General features: G+C 43.0%; 1 protein-coding gene across 1 annotated transcript; it reads right to left on the reverse strand.

The window, feature by feature from the left end:
* Positions 1-849: 849 nt before the first annotated feature.
* CKMT2 (creatine kinase, mitochondrial 2) lies at positions 850-27,302 on the reverse strand. Its single transcript, XM_063320710.1, has 11 exons — positions 27,153-27,302; positions 20,641-20,714; positions 16,742-16,914; positions 15,281-15,479; positions 14,015-14,110; positions 13,043-13,264; positions 10,600-10,685; positions 7,961-8,084; positions 5,379-5,513; positions 4,896-5,021; positions 850-1,079 (listed from the first exon to the last, which is right to left on the reverse strand). Exons 3-11 carry the CDS (start codon positions 16,891-16,893, stop codon positions 960-962), a joined length of 1,260 nt encoding a protein of 419 aa, XP_063176780.1. The 5' UTR covers positions 16,894-16,914; positions 20,641-20,714; positions 27,153-27,302; the 3' UTR covers positions 850-959.

The following is a 27,302-nucleotide window of genomic DNA, read 5'->3' on the forward strand; positions in this document are numbered from 1 at the left end:
GACTGTTAGCATCTGCTATCTTTTCTTTCCACCAAGCTGCTCACCACATGAAATAGCAGTGAGCACAGGGATCTTACTCAGGGCGGCAGTACATCCTAAGGATGTACTTTGATGAGTGGTGGTTACCTGGAACCTGAAAGCTGTGGGGAAAGACTGGGACAGGCCATGCTTGGCAGGTTTATGTTGGATACAGACTATCAGCAAACTGATTTGCCTGCTGATTTTTGGGCCAGCTTGCTGCAGCCCAAGGCCACAGGCCAGAAATGATGCCTGAGGGAAACAGCTAAGAAGTGACCTGGTGAGTTCTCCAGGAGTAAAAAGCTCTGAGTTTTTGGGATGACATGGTAAAGCATTTTGTGTGCAGATCAGTCCTGAACAGAGAAGAGACGGCTCCAATGCAGAGACACCATTGAGTTCCTGATGACAGATCAAGTGGTGGACTTCAGAGACTGAATGCATATGCAGCAGCCTACTCCAGTTAACTGCTGAACTCACCATGGTGTCCAATGGTTGCTGAAAAAGCATTGAGCACTTCACGGCACCTGCCTCTCAGGCTGGCAGCTTTCAGCTGCCGAGACAATCACTGGAGAGAAGTGTGTCTGTGAATGAAAATAGGGTGCTGGTAGGAGACTTCATGAGGATGGCCATAAGTGCAAATGCAGGATAGAATTAAAGATTTGTGCTTTTTGCATTACTGAGGTAGTACTTTTCGTGTCACCAACCAAGAAAGAAAGGGAAGCAGTCCCCACAAAAGAGCCTACCCAAGGTGGTTGTATTGGGTGCATCCTAGTAAATCTGCAAAAAGACTAGTTTCTGCCAGTGCAGCCAGGCATCTAAGGAGGCATCAGGTATCAGGTAGTGTTTTATTACACAAGATATTTATACATAGATATACAGAGGTGCCTTTCTGTCAGAATGGCAGCCATATTTACCATCAGTTGCCACCATCAGCAGCAAGATCACTTCCTGCCAAACTGAGGCAAGGGTGGTGGCACTTTGATGTCTTGACCTCTTTCCAGTTTCTTCTCGCAGTCAACTAGATAATTGACACCATCAATGACAATCTGGACTAGCTCCACCTATAACAAGAAGAGAAAAATAGTAGTAATAGAATCTTTAGCTAATGCTGTTAATAGAGGAAGGGAAAATTGGCTTGTACTGCAATGACAGCAGGTAAAGGAATAAGTAAGGAGCGTCGTGGTATAGAGATCACACGCTGTCTGGCACAGGGAATATGGGTCATGCTGGTCCAGTGGAAACCCATAGTAATTCCCTTCTCCTGTTTGCCCTGAGTTTGGGCCGCCAGCAACAGAAATTTTCAAATAGGTTCCTAAAGTTATTTCCACCAAATTGTGCTCCTACTCATATTCCTGTAGGAACAATGCAAGCAAACAAAAGTCCTTCTAGAAAATGTTGAGAGACCTATTTCAAATGTGACCACCACGAGTGTGCAGGATCTTCCCCAGATGCTTGCTGAAAAGTAAGGCTTGGCACGACAAGTGGTACCTGTCTGTTGTGTTCCCCACCCTCATGTATGAGGATGAAGAAACCAAAACAGCAGTGCTGTGAGTGCTTAGCATCACTGTGCAGTTCACGCCGAAGCAGCTACTGCTGTTGCTGTGTCTTCCCAGCTCCCATGCCCATATCATCCCTGTGCGTGCAGGAGCATTTATGTGAGTACAGTCTCAGACAGAAACTAACTGGGACGGTGGTGCAAGGAGAGGAAGACAGAGGCTCATTGCCCTCATTCACACTGGCCCTGGCCCTGAGTGCTGCTTATAGTAGTCCTTCACATGGCTGGGGCTGGGAAGATGGCCAGACTACCTGTTTGGCCATAGCCTTTTAGACTGCCTGAGAAAGCTTGTCAAACCAGAGTCTTGTACTTCTTCACAGGCACGGCTCAGGACCATATGTTCCCCTGTGGATGACCATGAACACTGCTGCGATGATTTGTTAGCTGTGGGGAGAGCTGTTCTACTCATTCTGCCAAGCATGCTGGCTTTGCTGATGTGGTTTTGCCAAGCCCAGGACTCACATCTCTGAAGCAGAGGCACTCATCCTAAACTCGTGCTGGCTCTACATCATCCATCACTCCTTTGTTTTCAGCTCTTGATTTACACTGGCAGGAGTGGGATTAGCTCCAGGCCCAGAGCAGCACCAAAATTTGCAATTCTGTATGGCAGGGGGTAGTGGTGTCTTTGTAACCTTATTCAAAATTGCTGAAAAATACAAGGTGCCCTGTCCCCAGCAGACTTTCTTCACAGGCAGTGACATGTGAGGACCACAGGCCCTGTGGTATTGTTAGCCAGCAAGCTATAGCACTGATTTTTCTTAATCTTCATGAAAGGGTTCATTAGCAACCTTTAATGACTGACTTGTTAAAACGGAATGTGAAGACTAAATCCCATTGTCTCTTTATTGTGACAGTTGCTGATTTTCAAGGGATTTCTTTTTACTATAAAGCATTTCAATGGCTTAGCAGTTTATTTTATTGTCTTTTACAGACCAGCTGCGTTGGGGAATCAGAGGTCTGAATTTGCAGCCTCCAGAAGAAAAGGAATTTCATATTAAGTTAGCATTGACCAGAAACTGCAACAAAGCAAAAATACAAACATTTTTATCTTGCACCTTGGGGAACATAATTCAGTTCTGCAAACACATTTACCACATAATGGAAAAATATGTCTTATAATAAAACATTTCTATCCCCTTGAGTTAGTCTTGTCTTATTTAGACTTCAGAATCTTCAAGGCAGGGATTGTATCTTATCTGTTGGCTTAATCCTTTGAATCCTTGCTGTATGAGGCATCACTGACTTCAGTGGAAGTCTTCATATAAGCAAAAATTTGTAGGTTTAGGCCATCTGTCAGTAGAACTCATATTAATTAATCATGCTGTGTAATACTGTATTATTAGTGTTATTTTAGTATAAAACACACATCATGATGTTTCATGTATTAATAAATATCTTTGTCACATACTGTTTTTGCAAATGATACAGCTTAGTAGTTTTTCACTCTTATTTATTTTGGTCTAGATCCAAAGGAACTACATCAAACTGCATCAAACTCCAAAATTTAGAATTTCCAAACCCCTGTCGAAATGACCCTTGGCTGAGAAGACATTCAAGTACATGTCTTGAAAGACCTGACTTGGCTCTGTCCCAGTGGCAGAAAACCCAAGGTGAGTGAGGAATGGAAGCCAGCTGGCTGGCTGTGGACCAGTTTGAATCTAGTTGTAACCCAGGTGCATTATCCCAGGTTTATATTCATGTTATGAAAAGTCATCAAGATTCAGGCTGAACACATGTGTTGGGCTGCAACACCGCGGGACTGAACTACATCCATACCTAAACGTCTCAGTGCTGCGCTGTTCTGGATAAACACACCTTGACAGAATACTTTTCTTTGCAATTGACTTTTAACTTGCAGCAAAGCCCCCAAGGTAATTAAAATTTTGCTGCTGGGCAAGCAGGCAGCCTTCAAATCCTGGCATGTTCAAGCAGGTTGGCATCTGAGCCCAAATCATGTATTGCGTTGCTAATGGAGAAAAAGGGTTCTCAGGAGACATCAGTCCCACCAGGGCCTGCCCGGCTGACCATACCTGAGAGGTTACGGCATGCACATGGGAAATGAAAGACGTGTTTGACAGAAGGTTTGGACCTCTGTTTACTAGCACTGTGCTCAAATTGCCAGACTTACAGGGTCTTGCAAGGTAAATTTTTGTCTCAGTTCTTGATGTGGCCAAGGGTGAACACAGCCCTGGTATTGGTGAGGAAAGGGAAGCTGTAGCAGTGCCACAGGACTTGCAGCCTGTGACCTGGAGTAAGGGTTTGGCTCAGGCAGAGCTCGTGGGAGGAGGCAGCATCTCTTTGGCATGGCTGTTTCTCCCCCATCCTCCAGTAGATTTGCTCTTAGGAGCTGTTCTACTTTAGAAAATACTTAAATATGAAACTGGAATGAGGTCTGGGACTGGAGGGAGTCTCCCAGGAGAGCAGCAGCACCACCAGGCTGTAGGGTCATTTCCACTCTCTGGCACAACAGATACTCATTCAAACTGAAGTAGCTTCAAAACAAATGTCTGAGATGAACCCATCTCATTGTAGCCTACAGCCCAACAGGGAGGGCTCAGAGCTGACGATTAAATCTTTGCTCTGATTTAAACCTAGCTCTCCTGCATCTTCTGCTCAGTGCCACACAGGACACATGAAGATGGCACTAACTCCTCTTCCTCCTCAGTTATTTTGGAGTGAAAGGACTGGCCTTGTCCTGCTGTGGAGAAAGTGTGTAACTCTGAACACTAAAAGGAACACAACTCCTTAAACCAGTCCTGCTTTCAGTGTCCCCTGGGTGGGTTAGGACTTGGTCCCTGTTCCTTTCCCCAACATTTTGCAGCAGGTACAGCAGGTACTGCCCAATGTATAATAGCTAGCTCAGTGCCCACTGTACAGCTTACAAATGTGTCTCATGCCCAGCACTGCAGAGACCGATGGACACTGATCTCAGCTGGGCACTCCAGCAGGCAGGTGGGTCTAAGAGTTTGTGCTGTGATGCTCAGAAACATCATCCTGTTGGATGTCTGTTACCAAAGTCAAACCTTTCTAGCACCTGTGTGCACTCAACGGAGATCATCAGCACATGGTGCAAGCAGGTCACACTTGTGGAACATGCTCATGGTTGGTTTTTTTCATTGCTATAACAGGAATATTTGTCAAGCACTTCATGCACGTTAATAATTTTTCTTTGAGTAAGCATTTCCATTGGACCATATTCATCAGTAGTAAAAACTGCCATGGCTCCACTGAGGTCAGTGGAGTGAACCCAGCTGGAGGGAAACTGACTCATATCAGTACTGATCTGAGCTAAAAAGCAAGGGAAAGAAAAAGAACATATTACCTCTGAGCGACCCATGCGGTCTAGGTTGGAGATATCGTACACATCTGCTACAGCTGCCGTGTCCACTCCACCAGTGCCACGCTTTTGCAGACGCAGGTTCTCCAGGATTTTTGGGAACCTGGGATCCTATCAGAAGAAACAGGTTTGAGCTTATTGCCTTTTACCTTGCATATTGTGCTGAATTGTTACAATGCTATTATCCATGATTTAATAGCATCTCCAGGAAGACAAGCAGAGATGGATAGTTCTCTCAGTCCTTGGATTACAGCCTGTCTTGCTGACTGTCTGCTGAGTAGATTAATTTCCATAACAAATACAATAATTTGCAGAATAAAAGTATGCTCAATTAGTCGTGCATTATCCCTGGGACCTTGTTACACATCATACTATCATGCAGTCCCTGTAAGCTGTCATTTTTCATTTGTTCCTTTATAAATCAGAAGCGCTGATTTATGCCACTGGCCTTTTAAATGACTTATGTACCTTGCTAAGTCTGGGCAGCTTAACATGGACTCCAGCGCGTAAACCAGTTCCCAGATTGGAAGGACAGGTCAGCACATATCCAAGTCGCTCGTTCCACATGAACTCCCAGCCCCGTTCTTTAATTAATCTTTCCACCTATGATGGAAAAAAAAAGAAAAAAAGAAAAAAGGAGAAAGCAAAAAGAAACGGGCAGCATATAAATGTCTTATTTTAACTTGTGTGCTTATAGCTGAGATTCTTTTCACCATGTATCTGTGTTGATGATGAACTTCACTGACGCCAGTGGAGTTGTGTAAATTTACATCCAAGTACAGTCTGGTTTGGATCTGATGCAAACATTTGCACTCATCAGGTACCAAGATCCCCAGTGCATATTACAAGGATTTCTTCATCGTTTTCTCGTGACTGCTAGCTTGCAGACTCTCTGTCACTTTATCATGAAGCTCCCTGTCATGGTGGTTTGGTAAAGCCTTAGCCCATGAAGCCATATCTGCACATACGAATTATGGCTTTCACCATGCGTTTCTAACCTTGATGTTTTTGCAGCGAGGTTGCAACAAACATGAACAAAAGGAGCTGAAGCTGAGTTTTGTGTAACTTTCAAGGTGATGCCGTGACTCTTAGGGGAGGACACTTGACTTCTAAATGCCTAATATTAATAGCCACACTTCCATTATAAGGAGACAGCATACCTTGTATATAATGGTTTTCATTAGTAGATCTCTAACCAGATTAGAAAGGAGAGTGAAATAATTATCTCCAGAGAAATCACAAGGGTCTATTGACCTTTGAATAGGCTGGTACTCTGTTCACTCGTCTATACTTCCTGGACTTACTTCTGTGATACAAATACAATTTCAGTCCAGTTATCATCTCCTCCAGAGGAAAATCAGGTACATAAACCAGCTCATGCTCACAAGATCTCTGTATATATAGGTTAATACTTCCATTCTGCAGAAGGATACAGAATAAAGGACTCTCCTAACATCATTTCTATATTGTGTGAGGACACAAGAATTGCTCTTGGGAAACTAGACCTGATTTCCTGCCTCAGGCACCTGTTCTGGTCGCAGTTTCCAAAGCTCTCTGACCGCTTCCCGTGGCCAGGTCTATAGGTCCAACTCTGTTGAACGTGAGCTCAACAGAGCCTCACAGTAGCAGAGGCAAAGCTGGGTACAGCATCTGCAAGCCATGTCACCTCAGCCACCACACTGTGCATTGTTGAGTCTCATGGCTGTACCTGACAGGTCCCAGTAAACCACTATAACGCCAAAGAAGCATTCATTAGGTGCTTTTGTTTTTCTGTGTTTCCAAACACACTACATACTCAGACTTCCCTATGGATGCTATGATCTTACCTTCCTCTGCTTCTCAGGGACCACTTGACAATCAGGTTGTAGCTCCCTGCTGTCCCTACTTTGACTTGCTTTTTTTTGGGGTGGGGCTGTGACGTGATATGGGAGGGGTGCACAGCTGTATGAGCTCTGCGAATGCTGGGGATTTTCTGATTCAGGGGTGTCTCTAGAAAGCCAGAGAAGCTGTTTTGCCAAGGTGAGAGGAATGAAACAAGTGGTCCGAGACTGGCCCAATATGCATTTCCATACTCAGGAAGAAAAGCAGTGGGATGGAGACAAATGCTGTTCCTTCATAGTTCAGATTAAATGAGTGTGCCAAGGACCCCGATGAGGAGAAATACTTGTTTTATTCAGCCTCGGTATTCTTACAGTCTTGGAGACGATTTCAAGCCCTTTTCAGCCTCCCGTAGCTTAACCTCTAGGCTTTCCTGTACTATGGCAATCCATCCAGGAATGATGTGGATGAGAGTATTGGAGAATAGTGTTTGGCCACATAACCAGTCCACTGAGTCTTGCTATATTGCCTGTGGGACACAGTAGAGTCCTCTTTCTCTCTCAAAGCAACTTTTTCTTTGTGAGAGCAGGGCACAGGGCTACGCTGGGTCCAGAATCAACTTGAGCCATACCTGGACTGTCTAGTCAAAACCTTTTTAACCCACATGCCATCTCATGAAGGCTTTTTTATCTTTGTAAATAGCTATACCAGAATAAAACCCCTGGAGCCCTGGCTATCAGTTCCTAGTATTTTAATCACAAAACCCCATATCTCCCCAAAAGTGGCAGCGAGCCAGGGGGTCCTATACCCTGGGTCCTGTGCACAACCCCAGCAGCATCCACTCTGCTCCCAGCATCAGGGATAATAACCAGGAGGCTGGGCCAAATAAATTCTTCAAGCAAAACAAGCAATTCAAATAAAATGCTTGATTTATAAATTCCCGCAGCCTGCAGGCACAAAATGGCAAAAAAGGGATATTTCTCTAGCCAGTCTGTGCTTAAGATTTGAATGGAAAAACTGCAAAGACATTTTGTTTATTGTTTCCCTACAACTCAGCTAGCAATTTGCCCATGTTTCCTTCTTTAACTGCATTAGTGTGGGTTGCCATGTGGACTGGTGTTACTACATTTTGTTGCTCCCGGAGATGTCAGTTCAGTGTGAACCACAGTAAGCAGTGCTGACAACAGCCCAGCAATAAACAAACAGGAATAATAAACTCATTGAGATACTACCTCTTTCAAACCACGGCAAAATCTTTCAAACACCCGTTTCATGTTTCCACCCTTCTCCATGGAGATCACCCTGGTGTGGTCTTCTTCATTAATCCAGATGAGAAATGTTTTGTCATTGTTATGCCTGGTTGAGAGGGGAAAAAGAAGAGTATTTTTAAAAAGACAAGCCCTGAAAAATAATTCTCAGTATCCTTAGTTATCTTATCCTACTTATGCTCTGATAAGTAGACCTTATCAGAGTCTTTCAGGGCTGTGGAGAGGCTAAGCGTGGCAAAATAGCATTGTTTTGCAGAGCTTGGGATTGGAGCTGCTTTCACAGTTGGATCCCCCATGCCAATGGCATTTTGTGGGTTTCGCAGGCACAGCGGGAACAGTTTTTCTGGTGACGTCATGCTTCCGTGGTGCTGAGCGAGGAAAAACATGTTGTCCTCTGGCATAAGCACAGCTGGGAGGTACAGCAAAGGGAGAAACCAAGCTCTGCATCCTCTGTCACCAAAGACGGTTTCCATTGTTCTTAGAAAACTGTGCAGCTAGGAAAAAAACCTTAAGGTTTGCATGCTGCTGGGGGGCAAGCAATATGTCCTTACTTAATTGTATTCTCCCCTAAATCAAATCCCAGTGCCCTCTGTATCGCTTGGTAGCACTGGATTGCCACATCAGTCAAGTTACGTGTCTGAGGACAGCAGCTGCATGTTGCTTCCAGACAGAGCATTAGCAATGCTGGCTTGTCAGTCAAGATAAAAATGCCTGAAGATATCCACTCGTGCTTCAAACAGATCAGTTGTGGCTAGGTTTATTAAGTGCTGGGTCAAACCTGAGGTCACTTTTTCTGGCTTTTTCTCCACTTTGTCTTTTACTACAGCCTTTCTACAGCATGTAGAAGGTGATTAGACTCATTTGTACAAACCGTGGAATATTACCAGGTTTGAAACACATGAAATTTGAAAGTTCAAGTTCACCAAGAGCCTGGTTTTCAGCTGGTCTTTTACTGTACCTCCTTTTTTTTTGAACTTGGAGTTTGCCAGTGCAAGATGAGCAGGTGTAAACATCCCATGCCCTGACATTATGGTCACCCAAGGTCCAGTTATCTTGTCATTAGTCACGTAAAAATGTTCAGGGGAAGGTTTTCCAAATAGTCGGACGTTGGCCTGACTCAGCTGCCCCTTTAATTAACTGAGTTTCCCCGTTGCTTTAAGAAACACAGAGGGAGGCCACACTGGGTGCATTTAAACTATGCCATTGCCACTGGTGAGGTCGGTGGGAGCGGTCCTGCAGCCCATAACAAGGATAAGATCGCAATCATTATAAGCAAATTAATTCCCAGAGTTTGCACTCTTTTTGAGCCACAATTTCTTGCAAGAGAAAGGAAGGTTTTCCAAATGTGGCTTACTGAAATACTTTCCAATCCTACTAATTTTTTTGAGTCTGCCTGATATTTCACATGTAAAACAGGCCAAGAAACAGGTCAGTTTTATTCAGAAGATCTCTGGATAATATTTATATTGTTGGTTCTTCTCTTGTTTGTTTGTAGAGACAATGAATGGGATGCCTCAAATTTATCCTTTCCCTCTTCCTCAGATTTAAACAGGGACCGGGGAGCTAATCTGAAGCATGTTGAAATAAAAAAATCCTCACACATTTCCAACAGGTTATCAGGTTTCACAGCGCCTGCTCCCCAACACAAATCACGTTTAGCTCGTCACAGCAATATTGGCTATGCTTCTGAACATGAGCCAGTATTGTCAAGACACTGCCTGGAGAACAGTTGTGGGTTTTTTCCACATGAAATCCCATCCTCAGTGGAAGTCCTGAACCTGCCTAGGGAGAGGAGATAGGCTAGGTGACTCCTCAGATTCCTTTTTAGCCTAATTTTTCAAAATCAAGTCATCTGGCAATGCCTAGGAGTACACCAGGATGGACGCAGATGCTATGCACTGCACAGTTGCTCCATCTCTGCTTACCAGGTGTGTGCACTGATCTGAGAGCTATTATCCCTTTCTCTCCATGGAAAATATCATATCTGGGCACAAAAGACATCAAGTGTGTTGTGAAAGCAGAAACAAACCTAGAACAAAATAGGAAATTCAACTTCTTCTGTATCTTCACTTTGTCAAGTTCATTTGGAAAGGAGGGGTTACTTGCAGCTCTGGGAATTAAAATAACACTCTGTCCCTTGACAGTGAGGAGGGGCACAGGAATTTGCAATGCGGTGTCCTGCAGCTGTATGTCCGGTGGTTCCTAGCTGACAGTACAGCTACAATCTGGTGTTAGAGCTGCTTTTGTAACCTCAGCTCTGCCGACTGCATGGTGACTCCCAGGCTCTTTCCCAAATATAATTTTTATCTAGAAATAGAAAAATGGAGATAAAAACCTGAAAAGGGAGCCATGCCTATGATGCTATGCTGCGTGGATGACATTAGCGATGGCTTCTTGAGTATAAAGGTCTTAGTCTGTTGTTCATTACTGCATTTTGTTTTATTTTTTTTAAGTTAAGCAAAAAAACTTTTTTTGTTTTTTTAAATCAAACTGAACGTGCTGTGAGTACGGGAACAGAGTGGCTGAAAGGTTAGGACAAGGAAGGAGATTTGTAACACAATATTTAAAACACGACACAAGCGTCTGCAAGTCACACAACATACCAGATTCCTCTGGCGTCTGGCCAGTCACGTGCCATCCCAGCACATGTTAGCAAAGGGGACACTGGCTTATCAAAGAGAAAATGATCCTGCAAACCGGAATGGGGCCAAAGGGAGAGAGAAAGAGAGAGAAAACAAAAAAAAAAAAGTTCAAGTTTATTCAAGGAAGCAGTATAACGCTAATACATTTTATGTGAAAGCAATCAATGTTGAAGTGAATCACATAGTACAGCTTGTGAATCTGGTTCCTTCTTCTGAAAACAAAAAGCACTTTACCCAGGTGATTTTCTTGAGTTCTACGGATTTTCACTGACATTGGTAATATGACCATGTTTTGATGAAAACATTTTTCAAATGTAGGGAGCAATGGGAGGGACCTAATACCATGTACACGCACCACAGGGTGCTCTGGAGGGACCTGACTGCTAGCACCAGAGATGCTTTCTGCATACTGACATATTTCAGGGTAGGAGAAGGCAACGAGTTCTTAAAAACTGGGTGAGGAAAAAAAAAAAAAGTCTAGTTCTGAAAAGTTATTTTTCCAGCACAGAGATATAGCAATTTATTCTGAGCGTGAAGTCAAGGTAGGAATTAAATCAGTGCTAAGCTTGACCTTTTGGAATCACAGACTTGTTCTGTTCCTTAACAGAGATACTATTTCTGATTTAATAAAAGTAGCACTTGATGTGCCACCAACTTGCCATATTCCAGATCATTTAGATTGTTTTTTTAACTGAGCTGGTTTTTCCCCAGAGCAAATAAGTATTTGATTTTCATGTGTGTACTGAAAAATTATTAGTTCTTAGTTTCTCAAACACAAAGTTGGAAGGGGGGAGGATGTTGTTGGTTGTTTTTTTTTTTTTTAAATCTAGGGTTTAATTAAGAATAGTGAGGCGAGTTATCAAAAATAAATATAACATGGTAGACAGGTTGATAAACTTAACTTCTTTTTTCCCTTAGTACAGAATTTTAGGTTTTCATCTTTGAATAGCCTGTGATAGACATTATGCAGCCAGAACCCCAACCATGCAGAAAGAAAAGGTACAGAGTTCTCTTTGCTCACCACAGGGACACAATATTTCCTTCCTCAGCTTGCTCCATTTTACATTTTTGCTTGAAAGAAAAATTCCCCTTTTTGCAAGAAAACAGCCGAGCACTATTAGTTTCCCTTACATGCATATGGCCCAAATCTGCAAAGTACCAAATGCCTTCTGTGCTGAATGCCATTCAGCTAGCACTGATTTGATCTTACAGAGATCAAGTGGTGCTTATTGAAGGCTGGCGGAAAGCCCGATACCATAGAGTTTCAACGTCCTAAAGTACTGGCGGAGGTAAGCAATGGTATGAGTTAAAGGTGGAATCTGAGGTTACAACATTCAATACCCTGATTTCTATAAATTTGCATTACCATAAAAACAAACAAAACAAGGTAAAATGCTGAATCGGTGGAGCCTATTCCACTTCCCAAAGGATTTAACCTTAAACCATGAAGGAATTATATTCTCCACAATCCTGTTTTCACCTCTGCTTTCTGAGGAGCTCTCTCCTGCTGAAAAAAGCAATGAAATAAAACCTACAACACCACCTTGTCAATAAACACATTACCAAGGACATTCAATTAAAAAAGGTACTGACCTTACATAAATTCTTAACTCCTGGTTAATCCAGACTGTGACACCTAGTTCCAGGGTTATAAATAGTTATGTTACTTCATCAGCTCCCTTTTGGTTGATGTTATGGATTAATGTGCCATGAATATAGCTAACCAGGGTACAGCCATTCCTTTGGATATTTAAAATGCACTTTCAACGTTTGTTTGACATGTCACATGCTGTGACAAAATCCATGATGAAAATCCTTGTGTTTCCATCTGTATGACAATGAAAACTCTCGTTATGGCCCTGATCCTTCAAGTCCTTAAACACAGTTACAGGACTGGGAAAAGGACACCTGGGTGCAGTTGGCTACAGCCATTTGGGGGAAATTAGAATTAGTGTAGTTTTGACATAAAGAAATTACAGACAAAGCCCCCCCACCCCAACAGTGCGGAATACAGATAATATGCAATCCTTATCTCAATGTGATATTTTTAGTTATAATGGTTATTAATATAGAAAATGCCAATCTTTGCTCAAGCAAATGTCCAAGAAAAAGTCCTGAATTTACTTCGTTATTTGTCCAAAGAGGTGGCAGCAGCCTTGTATATTTGATTTGACACAGATCTTGCTATCTGGAATATAACTCCACGTTTCAGACCTGCACAGTGATGTACTTGGCCAGAATGTAGACCCTGGATGATTTGCCATTACATTAAAAATATTGACAGGTCATTAACTACCGGGTTATCCTCTTTAGCTACACAGGAAAGCACGTACCCCAGAGGAAGATGAAGATTAAGATAAACGAGAGTAAATGAAGGTGGTATCAGCACTGGAGCTGTACTTACATCGATAAGCTGCTGCTGATCCCTCTCAGACATATTGGTCAAGCTGTAGTACTTTCCAGAGAGGTCTCCTTTCAGCCCAGCGAGCGCGGTGACCACGACGTTCTCCACCTCCCTCCGCTCTGCCCTGGTGCAGGCGGGAGGAAGGCTGAGGCCACGGATGCTGCGGCCAGTCCGCACCCGTGATGAGAGGACATAGCGCTCGTCAAATTGACCATGGGTGATCTGAAGGAAGCACATTTCATTAGTTCACACACAGTCCCCAGTGTTGTACTCCACCATTAAAAAAAAAAAAAAAAGGCAGCATTTCTACTCAAATATCTCTACTCAAAAAAGAAGGGCATCTTTCTGCCCAGGCAGGATGACCTCTCCATGAGATCACAAATACTCAGGATCCAAGGAGCCCTTCAGAGTTTCAGACACCAGGAGGTTTTAAGGAACAGGAAGTTTCCTTTGCTGAATATATGTGGCAGAGTAACCAGCCAGTCCTTCATGGTCCCAAGGTATCTGCGTGTCTTTTGGAAACACGGATATGGGCAGAGACAGGGGGCCAGGTACAGAAGATCCTTTGAAAGAGGAAAGCCCAAGAAGATGCTAAACCACAGTGTAGCTGAACTATGAAAGAAATATTAAGCAGTAGGTAAGGTCAGATCATGTGTATGTGGGTGTAGTGGAGTCAACTGCTGCTTTCATTCCAACCCTTAGACACATGGTTATCTGTAAGCTCATGAACAGACCCACAGTGCCAAGTGAGACTGTGGCCCTACAGTTGGGACTGATCGCCCTGCTAGGTACAAAGTGGGGATGCAGCTGTTCTGCTGTTAGGGCCATGAGTGGCATCCCACTTTCCTTAACCCTAAAATTACTGTCTTTGGAGTTATATCAGGAAAAAATAAAAGTACTATTGCATACAATATCATCACTGTAAGAAGCAGCCCTGAGCCTTGTTGTCTCCTTATTTTATTTCAATCCTACCTTGGATGCATCCAGGTCAGTGTGGTGCTTCATTGTCCGTGGATCATAGCCATTATGTCTCGCTTTAATGACAGGGTCAAAAATCTCAGCAAACACCTATGGAATCAAGAGAATCTAGAAAGAGTCTGCAGCATCATAGAAATGCTTAAATGCACCATCTTAAGCCACAGGAGAAGTCCCCTGGCACAGGCTCCTGGGTGACAGACATAAAGGGGGGTATGCAAATGCAGACAGGGGTAAATACGAGAAGAGGGCGTGCTTTTGACCTAGACAGGGCTCTGCAGCTGTTGCTCATCTTCACAACAGTTGCACCTTGCTTAAGTTACAAGCTTAGTCTAGTTACCACAGACAGGTACCGGATGTGGTGGCAACCAGGTTAGGTTTCAGGATGTACTACCAACCAGAACAGACACTCAGAGTCCCCTGGCAGCTTGCTTCTTGTTTTTAGGTCATGCAGGAATAGCCTGTCTTTGCTGTCATGGGATACTAGTTCTTGTTAGAGCCACTTGGTTCAGGTGTGTCAACACCGATCACAACCACACCTTCACGAGGGTGAGAAGCAGTGGCACATCTAAGTGAGTAAACCCAACAACGGGAGCTGATAGTCCAAAATGCCAGATGTCCCAGTCCATCCTTAGCAGCCCAGTGTTTGGGATATTGTTAGGAGACTGTATAATAACAGGTACCATTGTACAGTAGACTGGAGGAAGCAGACCACAGAGGTCAGTAAAAATAAGGATTTTCTTCTTTTTTCCTCATCTCCTTATTCCAGAGTTAAATAAACCTGCCCATCCTAATGCTGTCTGTCTTCAGCTTTCATCGTGATCCAAAAACTGTAGCTTAATGATGTCTGGCACTTCCCAGAAGACATTTTTGTTTCACTGCTGCCTCTGCTGTTCCACAACGTAATTTCCACATTACCTTTATTTTGCATGTCTCAGGGTTGCATAGCTTTGCCATAAACAAAGTTGAGTCATAGGAAGGAGGGCAGCTGCTGGAGGCAGGTGGCAGCTGCTCCCAACCAGGTACATTTTATTAACTTTAGTTGCAGCAGAGTGGGCACCTGTAGTAACGCCTCATGTTCGTGCATTCCTAATGTGGAAGATTAGGGAAAACAGCATCCTTATGCACATGGCCTGCCCTTTATGTACTCTCTGGGATACAATGCATACCCTACTGGTAATCTGTCTTCATCTAAGGAGCTCGTCATGTGAATGACACCATGGAAACTGCACCAAATACAACAGTATTGTGCAAATGTCTTACCTCGTAGGATTCCTCATCACCTGCGACCATGCCCACAGTTTTAATGAAAGGATGGCCGGGATTGTCAACCCCGGTTTGGATGCACTGGTCCAGGGTGTAGCCGTTGGGAGTCATCTTGTCCCTTAGCCTAGAGTAAATGCCTGGTGTGAGGCACTCAGCCATGCAGTTGTTATGTTTGCGGAGATCAGGATAGTCGGCGCTGAAGAGAAGAAGAATCCCAAGCAATTAATGTGGCACCTTGGAAGAGTAATCCCTGCTAGTTTATGAAGCTATTGAAGGGATCATGAGACACAGAGTACACAGCATGCTTTAAAAGTATAATTAGTTCTTGGTTTAACTGTTGCATTGAATTTTAGGAAGGGAGGAAGATTCAGGTCACTGAAAGTACCCCATGCTGCACACTGGTGGGCCATGACATTGACAGGCAATTGCAGCTTTCTGCTACTTGGGGCCATCAGGAAAATGAATCCCAATGAGCTCTGACAGTGTACTAAGCCCCATTAAATCTCTACTGAGACACTAAAAGAGTTCTAACGTTGTGTTCAAGTAGGAAGGGAATTAAGTTTAGCTGAAGAAGTTCTTTGTAATTTGGAGCCGAGGTGCTCTCACAGCTTAGTGGACGTCACTGGGATTGATCTATGTCAGCTGGGAAGCTCATTCTTCTACAATATCTGGGTTTGCTTTAATGGCATTGTTATTTACAGAAAGCTGCATGGTGTACTAAGCCAGGGAAAATAAAGATGTTTTGCTTTAGCAAGGCATTTTTGCAACTGTACCTTGTACTGGTGATGATTTGCTTTATGTGCAAGTCCATTATTTCTACAAGAATATATTTTAACTAGAATACTATTCACTACTTAAAAAAAAACATGTTGTCAGATCCATGATCCATATTGTTTTTCACAAGTATGGCCAGCAAAGTCTACCTACAGAGAATAAAGTCTGTAATTAATTTGTAATCATCAGCCAGCCAGTTTGTAACAGTATTAGGAATATTTCAAGTACAGCAGTTATATGGGAGATTTCTTTACTACTTGCATAATGAAAATATTTTCGCATTTCCTAATAATAGAGTACGTACAATCAGCTGGTCCAATAGGCTGAGCTGCAAAGCATTTGACAGCTGATTAGATAAAATAAGGACTAATATAGTGCTCTGCCTAAAATTTGAAACATTTCTCAGGCTTGTCATTGTTCAGCAATGGGATTTTTCGAGAGTTGATACTATCGCATATCCCTGCCTTCTGGTCTTGAAGGCCATTGTTGGTGCTACCTAAAACTGGAGTTATTAATAAAGGGGTTTTCAGGTCACACAGCCCATGGACAGACACACAAACGGTGTGACCGCATGAGGACTCTGCAGCTTTGATGGGCATCTTCTTCCTCCAAAGAGTTAAACATTACTTCTAGCCCAGTTAACAGCGCGCTGAGCTCTGCTGACTGCCTAACCCCAATCCTTACCTTGGAGGGAAGAGCTTACGCTTTTCCTGAACAGCAGCCTTCACATTTTGCTGGTTGAGGAGGTACCCGGTGGTCAGCACCCCTGTGCCTGCGGCTGCAAAGAGTGCAGTGGTTGCACGGCCAGCCAGGAGACGGCAGAAGGTGCCAGCCATTCCTCTCGGAGGATACGGTGTCTGGAAGAGAAGACAGCCCAATGTCAACCTCATACAGTATGAATGACAGGGTAAACCCTCATTTTTAATGGCAGACCTGTAAGGGGGGAAGAAATTAATTTTTTTTTTTATTGGTTTGCACTTTCATAGTGTGTTTAGAAAAATGGTTATTATATACATGTATTATTTCTGTACCTGTACCTTAGGTAGAGTTGGAAACCAGTTAAGTTTTTTGGGGCTGTATTGAGGTCACAGTTCTAAGCCAAACACCCTGAATATTTTGTTTTAATTACTTATGGCCATAATTGAATCTTTAGCTTGTTTCACAGCAACAACATCTTTTCAGTGGATGAAAAGGTACAGTAAGGTACAGTTACATGTGGTAGGACGTGGCATTGCGTAGGTTGTTCCTTTCAGTGTATAACCTACAGAAACTCTTGTGCCTTTTCCACGGTAGCTTGTTAAGCACTTTGTGCTTTTTTTTCCATATGAGTAAAGTTGGGGTAGGCTTGAATTCATCATCTGCCTCACACCATGGGAAGGGGGATGTGCTAGGGACCTAAAATTTTTATGATGAGGGTGGTGAGGCACTGGCCCAGGTTGCCCAAGAAGTTGTGGATGCCCCATCCCTGGAAGTGTTTAAGGCCATGTTGGTCGGGGCTTTGAGCAAACAGATCTAGCGAAAGATGTCTCTGCCCCCAGCAGGAAGTTTGGACTAGATGATTTTTAAAGGTCCCTTCCTGCCCAAACCATTCTGTGAATCTGTGATTCTATGAATACTCCCTGGTCTGAAATTTCCATGCTCTCTTAATTTTTCCCAGCAGCATGCTCATAGCAGAGCTATGGGTTTGTGATTGTGTCTGGAGTACGGGAGATCTATAAGTCTAGCAGGGAACATGGTATGTTCCATGAAAGTCTGAAGAAGACAATGCACGCTTTTTCTTCCAAGAATCAGAATTTGACTAGTATTGCTGGTGGCTGTGAGTTCCTCAGGGAAATATAACTCCTATTTAAATAAGGACACAAATTGCTGTCATTGACAGAAGCTTATTCTTAAAACTAGACTCTGGTAAATCATGTTTGGGAAATGGGCACGGAAGATGTACAAGAAAACATGAACTTCACCCAGATATGCTGCTTCGGTTGTTTTTTCAAAGTTTTAAAAAATGTAATTGTTTATGTAATCTCTTCACCATTCTTTCAAGGTTAAACTAAGCACATCAAAGCATTTGGTTTTATTTTCAGTGAACAAGGTGTTCTAATGTCCAGTAATTTTCATGTAGATGTGTGTTAGTTAGCCCCAAACCCTGTAATTATTTGCCTTTTCCACTCCTGTCTTGAGACAAATGCAATGTTGCATCTATATCTTCTCACTTGGTAAAAAGATCTTCTCATCTGCTTGCAGGGTTTTCTTTTGCAAAGCAGCATCTTCTTTGTACCTTAGTCACATATGTGAGACGAGAAACACAGGTGCATTTCAAGTTTGAGAGTCATTTGTTTCATGTCCTTTATCTTGTTTAAACAATTTTATAGATTAATTTTGTTATTCTGTCACCTCCGTGCCTTCAATATGCAACATACATTTATCTAGCTTTCCTTCCAGAGAAAGGTGCTGACTGATTGACAGAAATGTCAATCTTTTTTTCACTGAAAGAATTTCCCTAAAACAGAAATGGGGAGAGACCACACAGAGAAGGCTTCCCCCCCCCCCCCCCCCATTAGGAATACATTGTGATTTCCTCAGCCATTCCAAGACTCAAGAATTAGTTGTACAGCACTAGAGTATAATGAAATACGTGCTGACACCAGGCTGGGACAGGAGGTATATCATCGGCTGTAGCCTTATCTTATCTGGAGTGGCTTCCCTCCATCCATGGATTCGTTCAGGTGAGTTGCAGGACAGGCTTTCATGACTGCAACAGGATTTCTCCCTCCCAAAATGCAGTGGGAGAACGTTTGACTGTAAATCAAAATCAAATATGAGGTTTGTGATGGAGGTTTTTTGTGCTGCTTTCTTTTCTGTGTATTTAGCAGATGGCTCTTGTGACTTTTCACAGTATAGCATCCCCATCCTACACTCTAGAAATATTTGCTTATGACTAATCTGCACAGAACCATTATTGTTATACCAAAGTGTCTGAGAAACAATACATGTATTTTCATAGCAGCTCTATGTATTTATAGTTCTGTTTCACAGATGCCATCTTTACTGCAAGGAATTGGCTGTCAGTCAAAATCCTGTCCTGAAAACGAGAAGCTGTATCAAAATCCCATTGCAGGTGATGACATTATGACTTCAGCGACCCCAGGCACTCATCAGCATCTCCACCAGCCTGGATTTTTTGGGAGCTTCTAAATCCTGTGTCACTTTAAGGGACAAATCTGGTCCGTACATCTGATTAAATGAGAGGAATCATGTGCAGTACGTATTTAGAAAGAAGAGTGAGGCACAACAGGGTAATTATAATGCTTCAGAAATAACCAGAGCAGTGCACCCAGTGACTACAGCGTGTACCACAGCTTAACAGGTAAAGCTAGCAGCCTCAGACAGGTCATTATATTTAGCCATGTCACATATCTGCTGGCAAGACTGCACTGTGTTGTTTGCTGTTTTCACATAACCTCTGTTCCTTGTACTAATGCAATGTGACGGGATGGTCCCGTCCCCTGCAACAGCAGCTATTGACTGGCTGCATATTTTTCTACCTTCGAGCCTTTTCCAATGATCAAGGATGCACAATGGATAGAAGCAACATCCCAGCCAGAAAGTTACTCTCTGGATCAGCATGAAGTTGTGTTCTGGGACCGGGAGGTAAGCAGAGCGTGCTCTTTGTGAGGCACTTGGCATTAATTTGTTCTGGAGGAGCTGAAAAGTACATGGCAGCTCTGTGAGGGTGAAGGGTGCTAGAAGCTGCTCTCTGACTTCTTCGGGGGACAAACCATGTTTGCCGAAGTTGTTAAAAGCTAAAGGTTGTTGAGCTGCTGATTCTTGTGTTCTTCACTTTGCCCTTGCAACAGCTATGGGGTAAGAGAGAGCCCGATCCTGAGAGCGGCTGAGGAGAGCAAACCTTCTGCAGGACGTGGTGTGCGAACAATACTCTGGGTGGCTGCAGGTATCTCGGCATCCTTGACTTTCAAGCTGAACTATGCTGTTCAGCCTGAGGTATAGGGTTGTAAAAGAAATCACAGCCTGGGAACAGAGAGAAATAAACCACCTGGAAAAAGAAGTAGATGAACCTGGGCGAAAAGGAACCAGTTTGAAAAGGCTGGGAGACTTCCTTGGTAACTCAAACGGTGAAGGCTTTGTGCCATGGCTGATCTGGGCAATACAGGGGTGTTGTACCATACTCCTTCTGCTGAATGAGTATGAGTACCCTCTCCTCACTCCCATTTATGCCTGTTTTTGACTGGATGTGCAGTGCCGAGCTTCGACCCCTAAAGCAGCCCCTCTCAGCATGGACAATTTCATTGTCCCCTTCTGCCTTCTTCAGGCAGCACCAGCGGTTTTCTCAGTCTGATACGCTAAACGGGTCTGTACCTTTGGGACAGAATGACTGACTTTTGGACACCCGATCAAAGGCAGATTTTATGCTCATGAAATTGTTTTCCTTTTTGACCATAGCACAAGTATTTTTCTGTTGGCAATGTTATCTCTCATTGTGGCTGCATGCCTTGTCCCCCAGGACATTCTTGCCTTGTTGGATCACAGAAAAGGTTTTCCTTGCCCTGAGGCAGGCTCTACTTTACCTGACAGATGCTCCTCTAACAGCTCTTAAAAGCCCCCAACACTGGAGATGCCACAGACTGCGTAGGTTAACTACCTAAAAAAAAAAAAAAAAAATTAAAAAAAATCTGAGTAAGATAGACTTTTTTTTTTTTGCCTTTTTTTTAAAAAAAATTAATGTCTAACTACAGATCCCTTGTTACAGTTTAAGCCCAGCATTCCTCAGCCTAACATCTCCTTCCCCAAACTGTACAGTTCTGTAAGCAGAAGTTCAGTTTCTGTCTTTACCAGTAAGTGCCTCAGCTTTTTAAACCCAGTCACTCCTGCAGAAAAGGTGACTCTGCTGAGAAGGTGACCTGACAAGCATCAATCATAGCATCACGCGGCTGCTGCCTGCAGGAGCTGGGAGACGACAGCTGGCCTGATCTTCTGCTCCTTACGTAGGACTTCTGACTGCAGCGTGGCATTGCCATCGCAGGGACCATCATTTGTGACTGTCAAATGCAAAGGGTCTAGGGGAACATGAAAGTTAGAATTTCTTATGAGAAGAAAAACATCATCTGGACCGCTGTGGAAAGGTGATTGTAATCCTTTTTATCAAAACGGTGTTAACTCCTAATTTAATAAACAGCTCTTGCCACAAGGGTGGGCTATAGTTCTGAGTATAAATGCATATAATGCTGCAGCACAAGCTGAGCCCATGTTGTGCCTTGCGCAGGTAGTCCACATACAATCAAAATAGCACAGACTTGCACAAAAAAACCTGCTGTACAAGTTCAGCAAACAAAGTTTTTACATAATGAAGGTACATAATGAACAAGGCACTTCATTTGGCAGGAAACGGACCGTTTGGCTTTGTTTTTCAGTTTTTTTTCCTGCTAAAGATACCACGATTTCTAAGTAATGCATTGCTTCAAAACAAACATTTCAAAAAGATCCATTTTGAAAGAGTCTGAACGGAATGATCTCCAACAACAACAACAAAAAATTCTCATCAAAGCAATTTGTCAAATCTGACCTCAAATCATTAACAGATTCAGCTGTATTTTTCTCCACAAAAAATGTCACCCTGCCCTAACAATAAGTTTGCACCATCACCACCTCTGTGGATTCAGAGAAACGTAATTATTCCAGCCAAAGGTGTCATTAAAGGCGTAAGGTTTTTCTAAGAACACTTTACCAGAAATACCATGCTGTGATTCAGGTTTCGCTGCAGACTGTCATTAGGCTTCCACTGTAAGGATTTAATTTTCGTCAGGGGAGTTTAACCAGTGCACAGCCTGGAAAAACGGAAGCGCACACTTTTCTTTTGCGGGTGTTTCCTAAGGGTCTTCCCTGTGCTCATGATGATAGAAAGCCCATTTTGTCCTAGACACCTATATTGATACCATAGCTTATCTGGGAAGGGGAAAGGTTAATTTTTCAAGATCAGAAGAACTTTTGTGATTATCAGTTTTAACACTTGAAAAGGAATTGAGTGCTTGCCTGTGCTGATCAGGTATGCTGAAAGGAAAACACCCGCATTAGGAAAGCATCCATATTCCATTTAAAACTATCTAGAGAGAAGATAAAGGAGTTCCAAGGGTTAATCAACCTGCGTTAAAAAAAATAAATAAAACCCTTATCTTATTTTTGGCCTGCATTTGTCTGCCTTCTGTTTGAATCACTGGCCTTTGTTATTACTTTTACCAATTTGTTGTAGAAATTTCTACTCATTATTTTTTCCACATGTAACTACTTAATAACTAGCACTTTTTATGGCTCTCCATCAGTTTGTTATCATATTTTTCGAATTTATTAATCACTCTTTAGCTCTTCCCCGAACTCTTTCCATTTTGTTTCATCCCCAACACCCTCCTGATACCGGAATGGTTCTGTCATTCCGGTAATGGTTGTACCAGGTCTCCGAAATGGAAGCAGCAGAGCATCTCCGCATCTACTAAATAGCTTTTGCATTCGGAAATCGTATCAGACCGTTGGGACTGCCGCGGCTCACCAGGAGTGCACGCCGTGGTCATTGCCTGCCAAGTGCTGGCCCCTTTTGGGAGTCGCAGAGTTCCCTGAGCTGTGGGCAGGGATTGATGACTGCAGTCCCCGGCGTGGCCTAGGGACCTTCCTGATCGGAGCAGCGGGGCACTATTTCTGATATGGACATGGATACACTTCCAAGTAAGATTATGCGATGGGGTTGTCTGCAATGGCAGGAACCTGGTTATCTTACATCTCTGTCAGCCCCATCAATTTTTTATTCTATTACTTTCACTTTCCCTTTAAACTGGAATGCTTCCTAATAAGCAGAGAAGTTTTCTCCTCTGTCGTGGGATTCTGAATGTACTGAAAGAACATCCTTAAATGCTTCCCAGTAGTCATTTATGGTTTTCTACTTAAAAAGTGTTTCTCTGCTAAATAGTTTATAACTGCACTAGCCTTGCAGAAGTTTCAAGTTCTTCCAATGCACCACAAGCTACACGTGAATTTGGACTTTATTTTGGTAACACATAAGACAGAATTAGCTGCATCTAAACCTACACTGATTTTTAGTTCTGTGACCACCTCTTCTTCAGTTGTCCAAACAAGATCCAATTTCTATGGTATTGGATGCAACACTTTTTTTGAGGTATAAATCTTTATTATTTTATTTTATTTCATAGATTTTTTTATAGATTATTAATCTTATTTTATATATTTTAATGAGATTCCTAGGATTTATGGCATGAGACCTCAACCACATATCACACAGATGATACTCTGACAGCAATAAGACTGTTTTTCCCAAAATGTAATGGATAGGCACTGTAACAGTCAGAGAGCTTCTTCCTTGCTAATTTGGTGATGTGAGTACATTGTGTAAGAAATATTCAGAGATGTGACTTAAACTGTTTCAGTGTAAGGCTATGACAAAGCTGGAGCACCGTATATATTCTGTGTGCAGATCAGCAGAAGCTGACACATTCAGGAGGCAGGGCAGCCCCAGGTGAATTAATGAGAACTGGTATTTTGCAGTGGGGAAACATACGTTAGAGTGGTAGCTCAAGTCCACAGACTAGGACATCGCTGACCTCGTTGCAGGCTGATGGTGATAAGAGCAGGCAGGGAGTATCAGGGAGAGGAGAGCGTGAGCTTCTCAGATCCCTTAGCGGATGGCAGAAATACAAAAAATGGACCTCGGGAGCGCAGTGGTGCCAGGCAGTGCTGTAACAGGGAGGGTGCACCTGCTTCTGCTGCACATGGCGTCACTTGGGTTTGGCTCACCAGCTCTCCAGCACGAGTGCCAAAGCTGCTGGCTCCCATGCAACAGTCCTATCCAAGTCATTTATCTCCTGCTTTTCCTCACGGTCAGGGCTCATCTGCTCTACTGTCTCTTATAACACGCCTGTCTTCCTTTCCTTCGCAGATAGCATGGTCTTCAGCAGTGCCCACAGCTAGGCATCATTTAACTGGTAAAGGTGGAGGGCAAGATATACATCTCAGCTGGTATCCACCATTAGGTGGATTTTCTACAGGTAAAGTGGCAGGGAAGGTTTTGTTTTTCTTTTTTCTTTTTAGTCAAGTGTGCTGTGAGACACCTCGGTGGCTCCTGGTATTTGAATCTGACGAATGCTTTACAAAATGTTTGGAATACTTGCCTTGCAGATTTTCCCCTTATTATGTCACTCTGCTCATACTTTGGATGCTGGCTTTGCCTCATGATAACTAGTTAAGATGTCTTTTGTATGCCTCCAGGATTACGCATGCCTTTGGCCCAAGGGCAGGGCATGGAGCACAGCTCAGTAGCTCTGAGAGTGGAATTTGTCTCTGGCAGCAAGTCCTTTAAAGTTGCATTTCCAAGGTCATTTGTACTTGTGCTATCACTTGGAGAATGCAAAAATACTGTTGTACAGGAGAGAAGAAACACAGAGTAATTGGCTCAGAAATAGCTGCTGTGTATCCTCCATGCACCAGGTTCCCTCCTACAGTGAAAGGTTTTGATTAATTCCTTACAAGTCGTCTTGGGGATCAATGTCTGCAGTGGTTAATTGTGGGGGGAGTACGTGCATCACTGACTTAAAGTAACAGCCACTCAGCTGTGCAGCCTGTAGCGTTAAGAGTCTGCAAAACCAAGGTTTCTCCATTCCCCTCCTCTCACTACATCAGCACCATAAAGGGTAAGCAAATTCAGAGTCAAATTGGCCTTGCCTTCTCCAAAGCAGTATTCCCATATGACTTATGGCCAGTGAATCAGCAAAACCTGTCTGAAAGGTCATGATCTCAGAGGTCATAGCTTTTATCTCTCTGCTCTCCCCCAAGACATGCTGAGCTACCTGTAACCAGCTGTCAGGACATTAATATCCTACCAGGACTATATTTTGTTTTTAAAACTGTATTTTAATATATGTGTCACCTACCACGCACAGAAGGCGGAGACAAAAGCCAGCAGCAAGATTTAGGAGGAGTCACTACTGCAAATCTGATGCTGGCCGAGAAACAACCTGAAGGATTGCAAGTGTCATTTAAGGTGGATGGGCTGTTTGTAACCACAGTTTGAACCCCAGGATGAAAAAAAAAATTGGAGAATGCCTATTTCAGGACCTTAAACCAGTTTACCCTCCTGTTCTTGATACGCCTAGATTAAAGCCTCTGTTAAAGGTGAAGGTTCTCTCCAGAGGAAATATGTACAGCAGGTCCCCCACCAACACTAAAAAGGTTCTTCTTTCAAATCAACAACTTAAGAAAGCTCTGACATAGCAAAACTCCCCTTGCTGCTCTGGCCAGAGGCTGCAGAGGGTCTCCAGGACGTTTGATTCACAGCTACCACCGTGCTCAGGCTGCCTCAGCCGTGTCCCACTGCACACTGAGGTCCTGTGATCTGCACACAGGCGATGCTGCTGCGTCCCTCTCGGGGAACTTCAGAGGAGACAGCATCATCAGAAATGCACAAACCACCTCTTTACCCTTTAAGGAAATTGCAAATTTTACTATAATTTTAATATTTTTTTAAAAAATAATGCTTTTGCTATTAATTCTTCGCTTTCTTTAACTACTTTTAAAGAGGAAGTTGTCAGCTCCGTTTTTTTCTATGAATGTATTTGAACACAGGTATTGGTTGTCCTGTATTTCACACTGGGCAGCACATGTGCTGTTAGCCAAGGAGGGAAGGAAGGTACAAGGGTTACAGTGACATTTCTAGAAATAGCACTAGATTAAATATTTGAACCATGTCATGGGTGGTATTAATTGCCACACCATGTGATCCTGAGCGACATTTTAGAGGAATGGCAGAGTCATAGCTAAAGTTCACACAGGCTTATAGCCACAGATAACGTATACGTACATCTTAAACTGTTAAGCCGTTTAGCTAACAGTATCACTGCAGTGAGCTGAACTTTCACGTGGTGCAGGGAGAAGGAGGCTGGTCTTTTATATTTGAGAAGTAATTCCTTTGAGTCACCCTTAGCTTGAGCTAAAGCCTACAGATGCCAGTGGAAAGTTTTCTCTGCCCGTCTAGGGAAGCTGTTGGCACCTTAGAAACATCTGAAATAAATGTCACAAGCGGCTACATGCATGAGAGACCATTTTTAGATGCCCAGGAAACAGTTTACATTGCTCTTGGTTTGCTGTAACACTCTACAGGTTCAGAGGATAAGACAAAATTAAAACCTTAAGTCTCATGAAGCAATATTGGTGGTTTTTTTCAGTTTCTCATAGCTCACCCTGAGCAAGACTCGAACCTTTTTGACTAGTCTGGGTTTAAGATAGAGTCTCCAGAGTGTGGAAACAGTGGCATTCCAGACATCATTCTAACTGTGCCTTAATCACAGCATGGAATATCTCTACAAAAAATCAAGTAAATTTCAGTTTCTTTCTCCTTGTAATGCCAGAGGTCAGTGAATGGTTATAAAAAGTCTAATAATTTGGAAAAAATTATTAATTATAAATTATAATACATTATATTATTATTAATAAGATTATAATATATTATTGATTAATCTTATTAATTATAGATCTGTGAATAGATTCATATGAATAGCGAAGACATGGAAAAGACTGTGATTCTTCATAGATAGACAACTACCCTTTAGTAACAACATGATTTTTGATTTCTGTCAGCTGGAGGTCTGGCTAGTCAGACCCTACCTGGTGAGACTCAGAAGCCCAAATTCTTGTACCAAAGCCCAACCAAGGTGCAGGGCGTGCTTGCCATTCTGAATCAATCCGATACTATTTTACAGTATGAAACCCTCATCTCTGCAGTACAGAGAGCTACAATCAAAGTCACAAGAAACTTACTGAATGAGAGTTGTTTTCTCTGAACTTCCTACACGTCTGCAAAGGGACTTATTTTTCCCTTACTTGAGCTATTACTGAAGGGTCAGCCTTTGAAGCAGCTGCACAGTGGGCTGACACGTTTTTCCCTGCACCAAGTAGTTATGCGAATCAATAAATTATAACCAAATTACACCACATCCTGTGGTGCTTTGAATTCATTTTTAATAACCCTCGTATTTGAAATGCCACCATTTGGGGCCAGAAAAGCAATATAGGTAGTTAAACTGACCTTGAAGCTGAAGGTAGAGACGTCCTGCTGCCTGCAGCGAGCCCAGAGTAAAGGGAATAACAAGTTGGTGCGCTGACAGGAGCCCAGGTAATATGAGAGAGGGGAAAAGGAGGTGATGGAAACAAAAATAATTGCTGCAGTGGCCAATCC

Source organism: Chroicocephalus ridibundus, chromosome Z (genome assembly GCF_963924245.1).
Source record: "Chroicocephalus ridibundus chromosome Z, bChrRid1.1, whole genome shotgun sequence".
Lineage (NCBI taxonomy): Eukaryota > Metazoa > Chordata > Aves > Charadriiformes > Laridae > Chroicocephalus > Chroicocephalus ridibundus.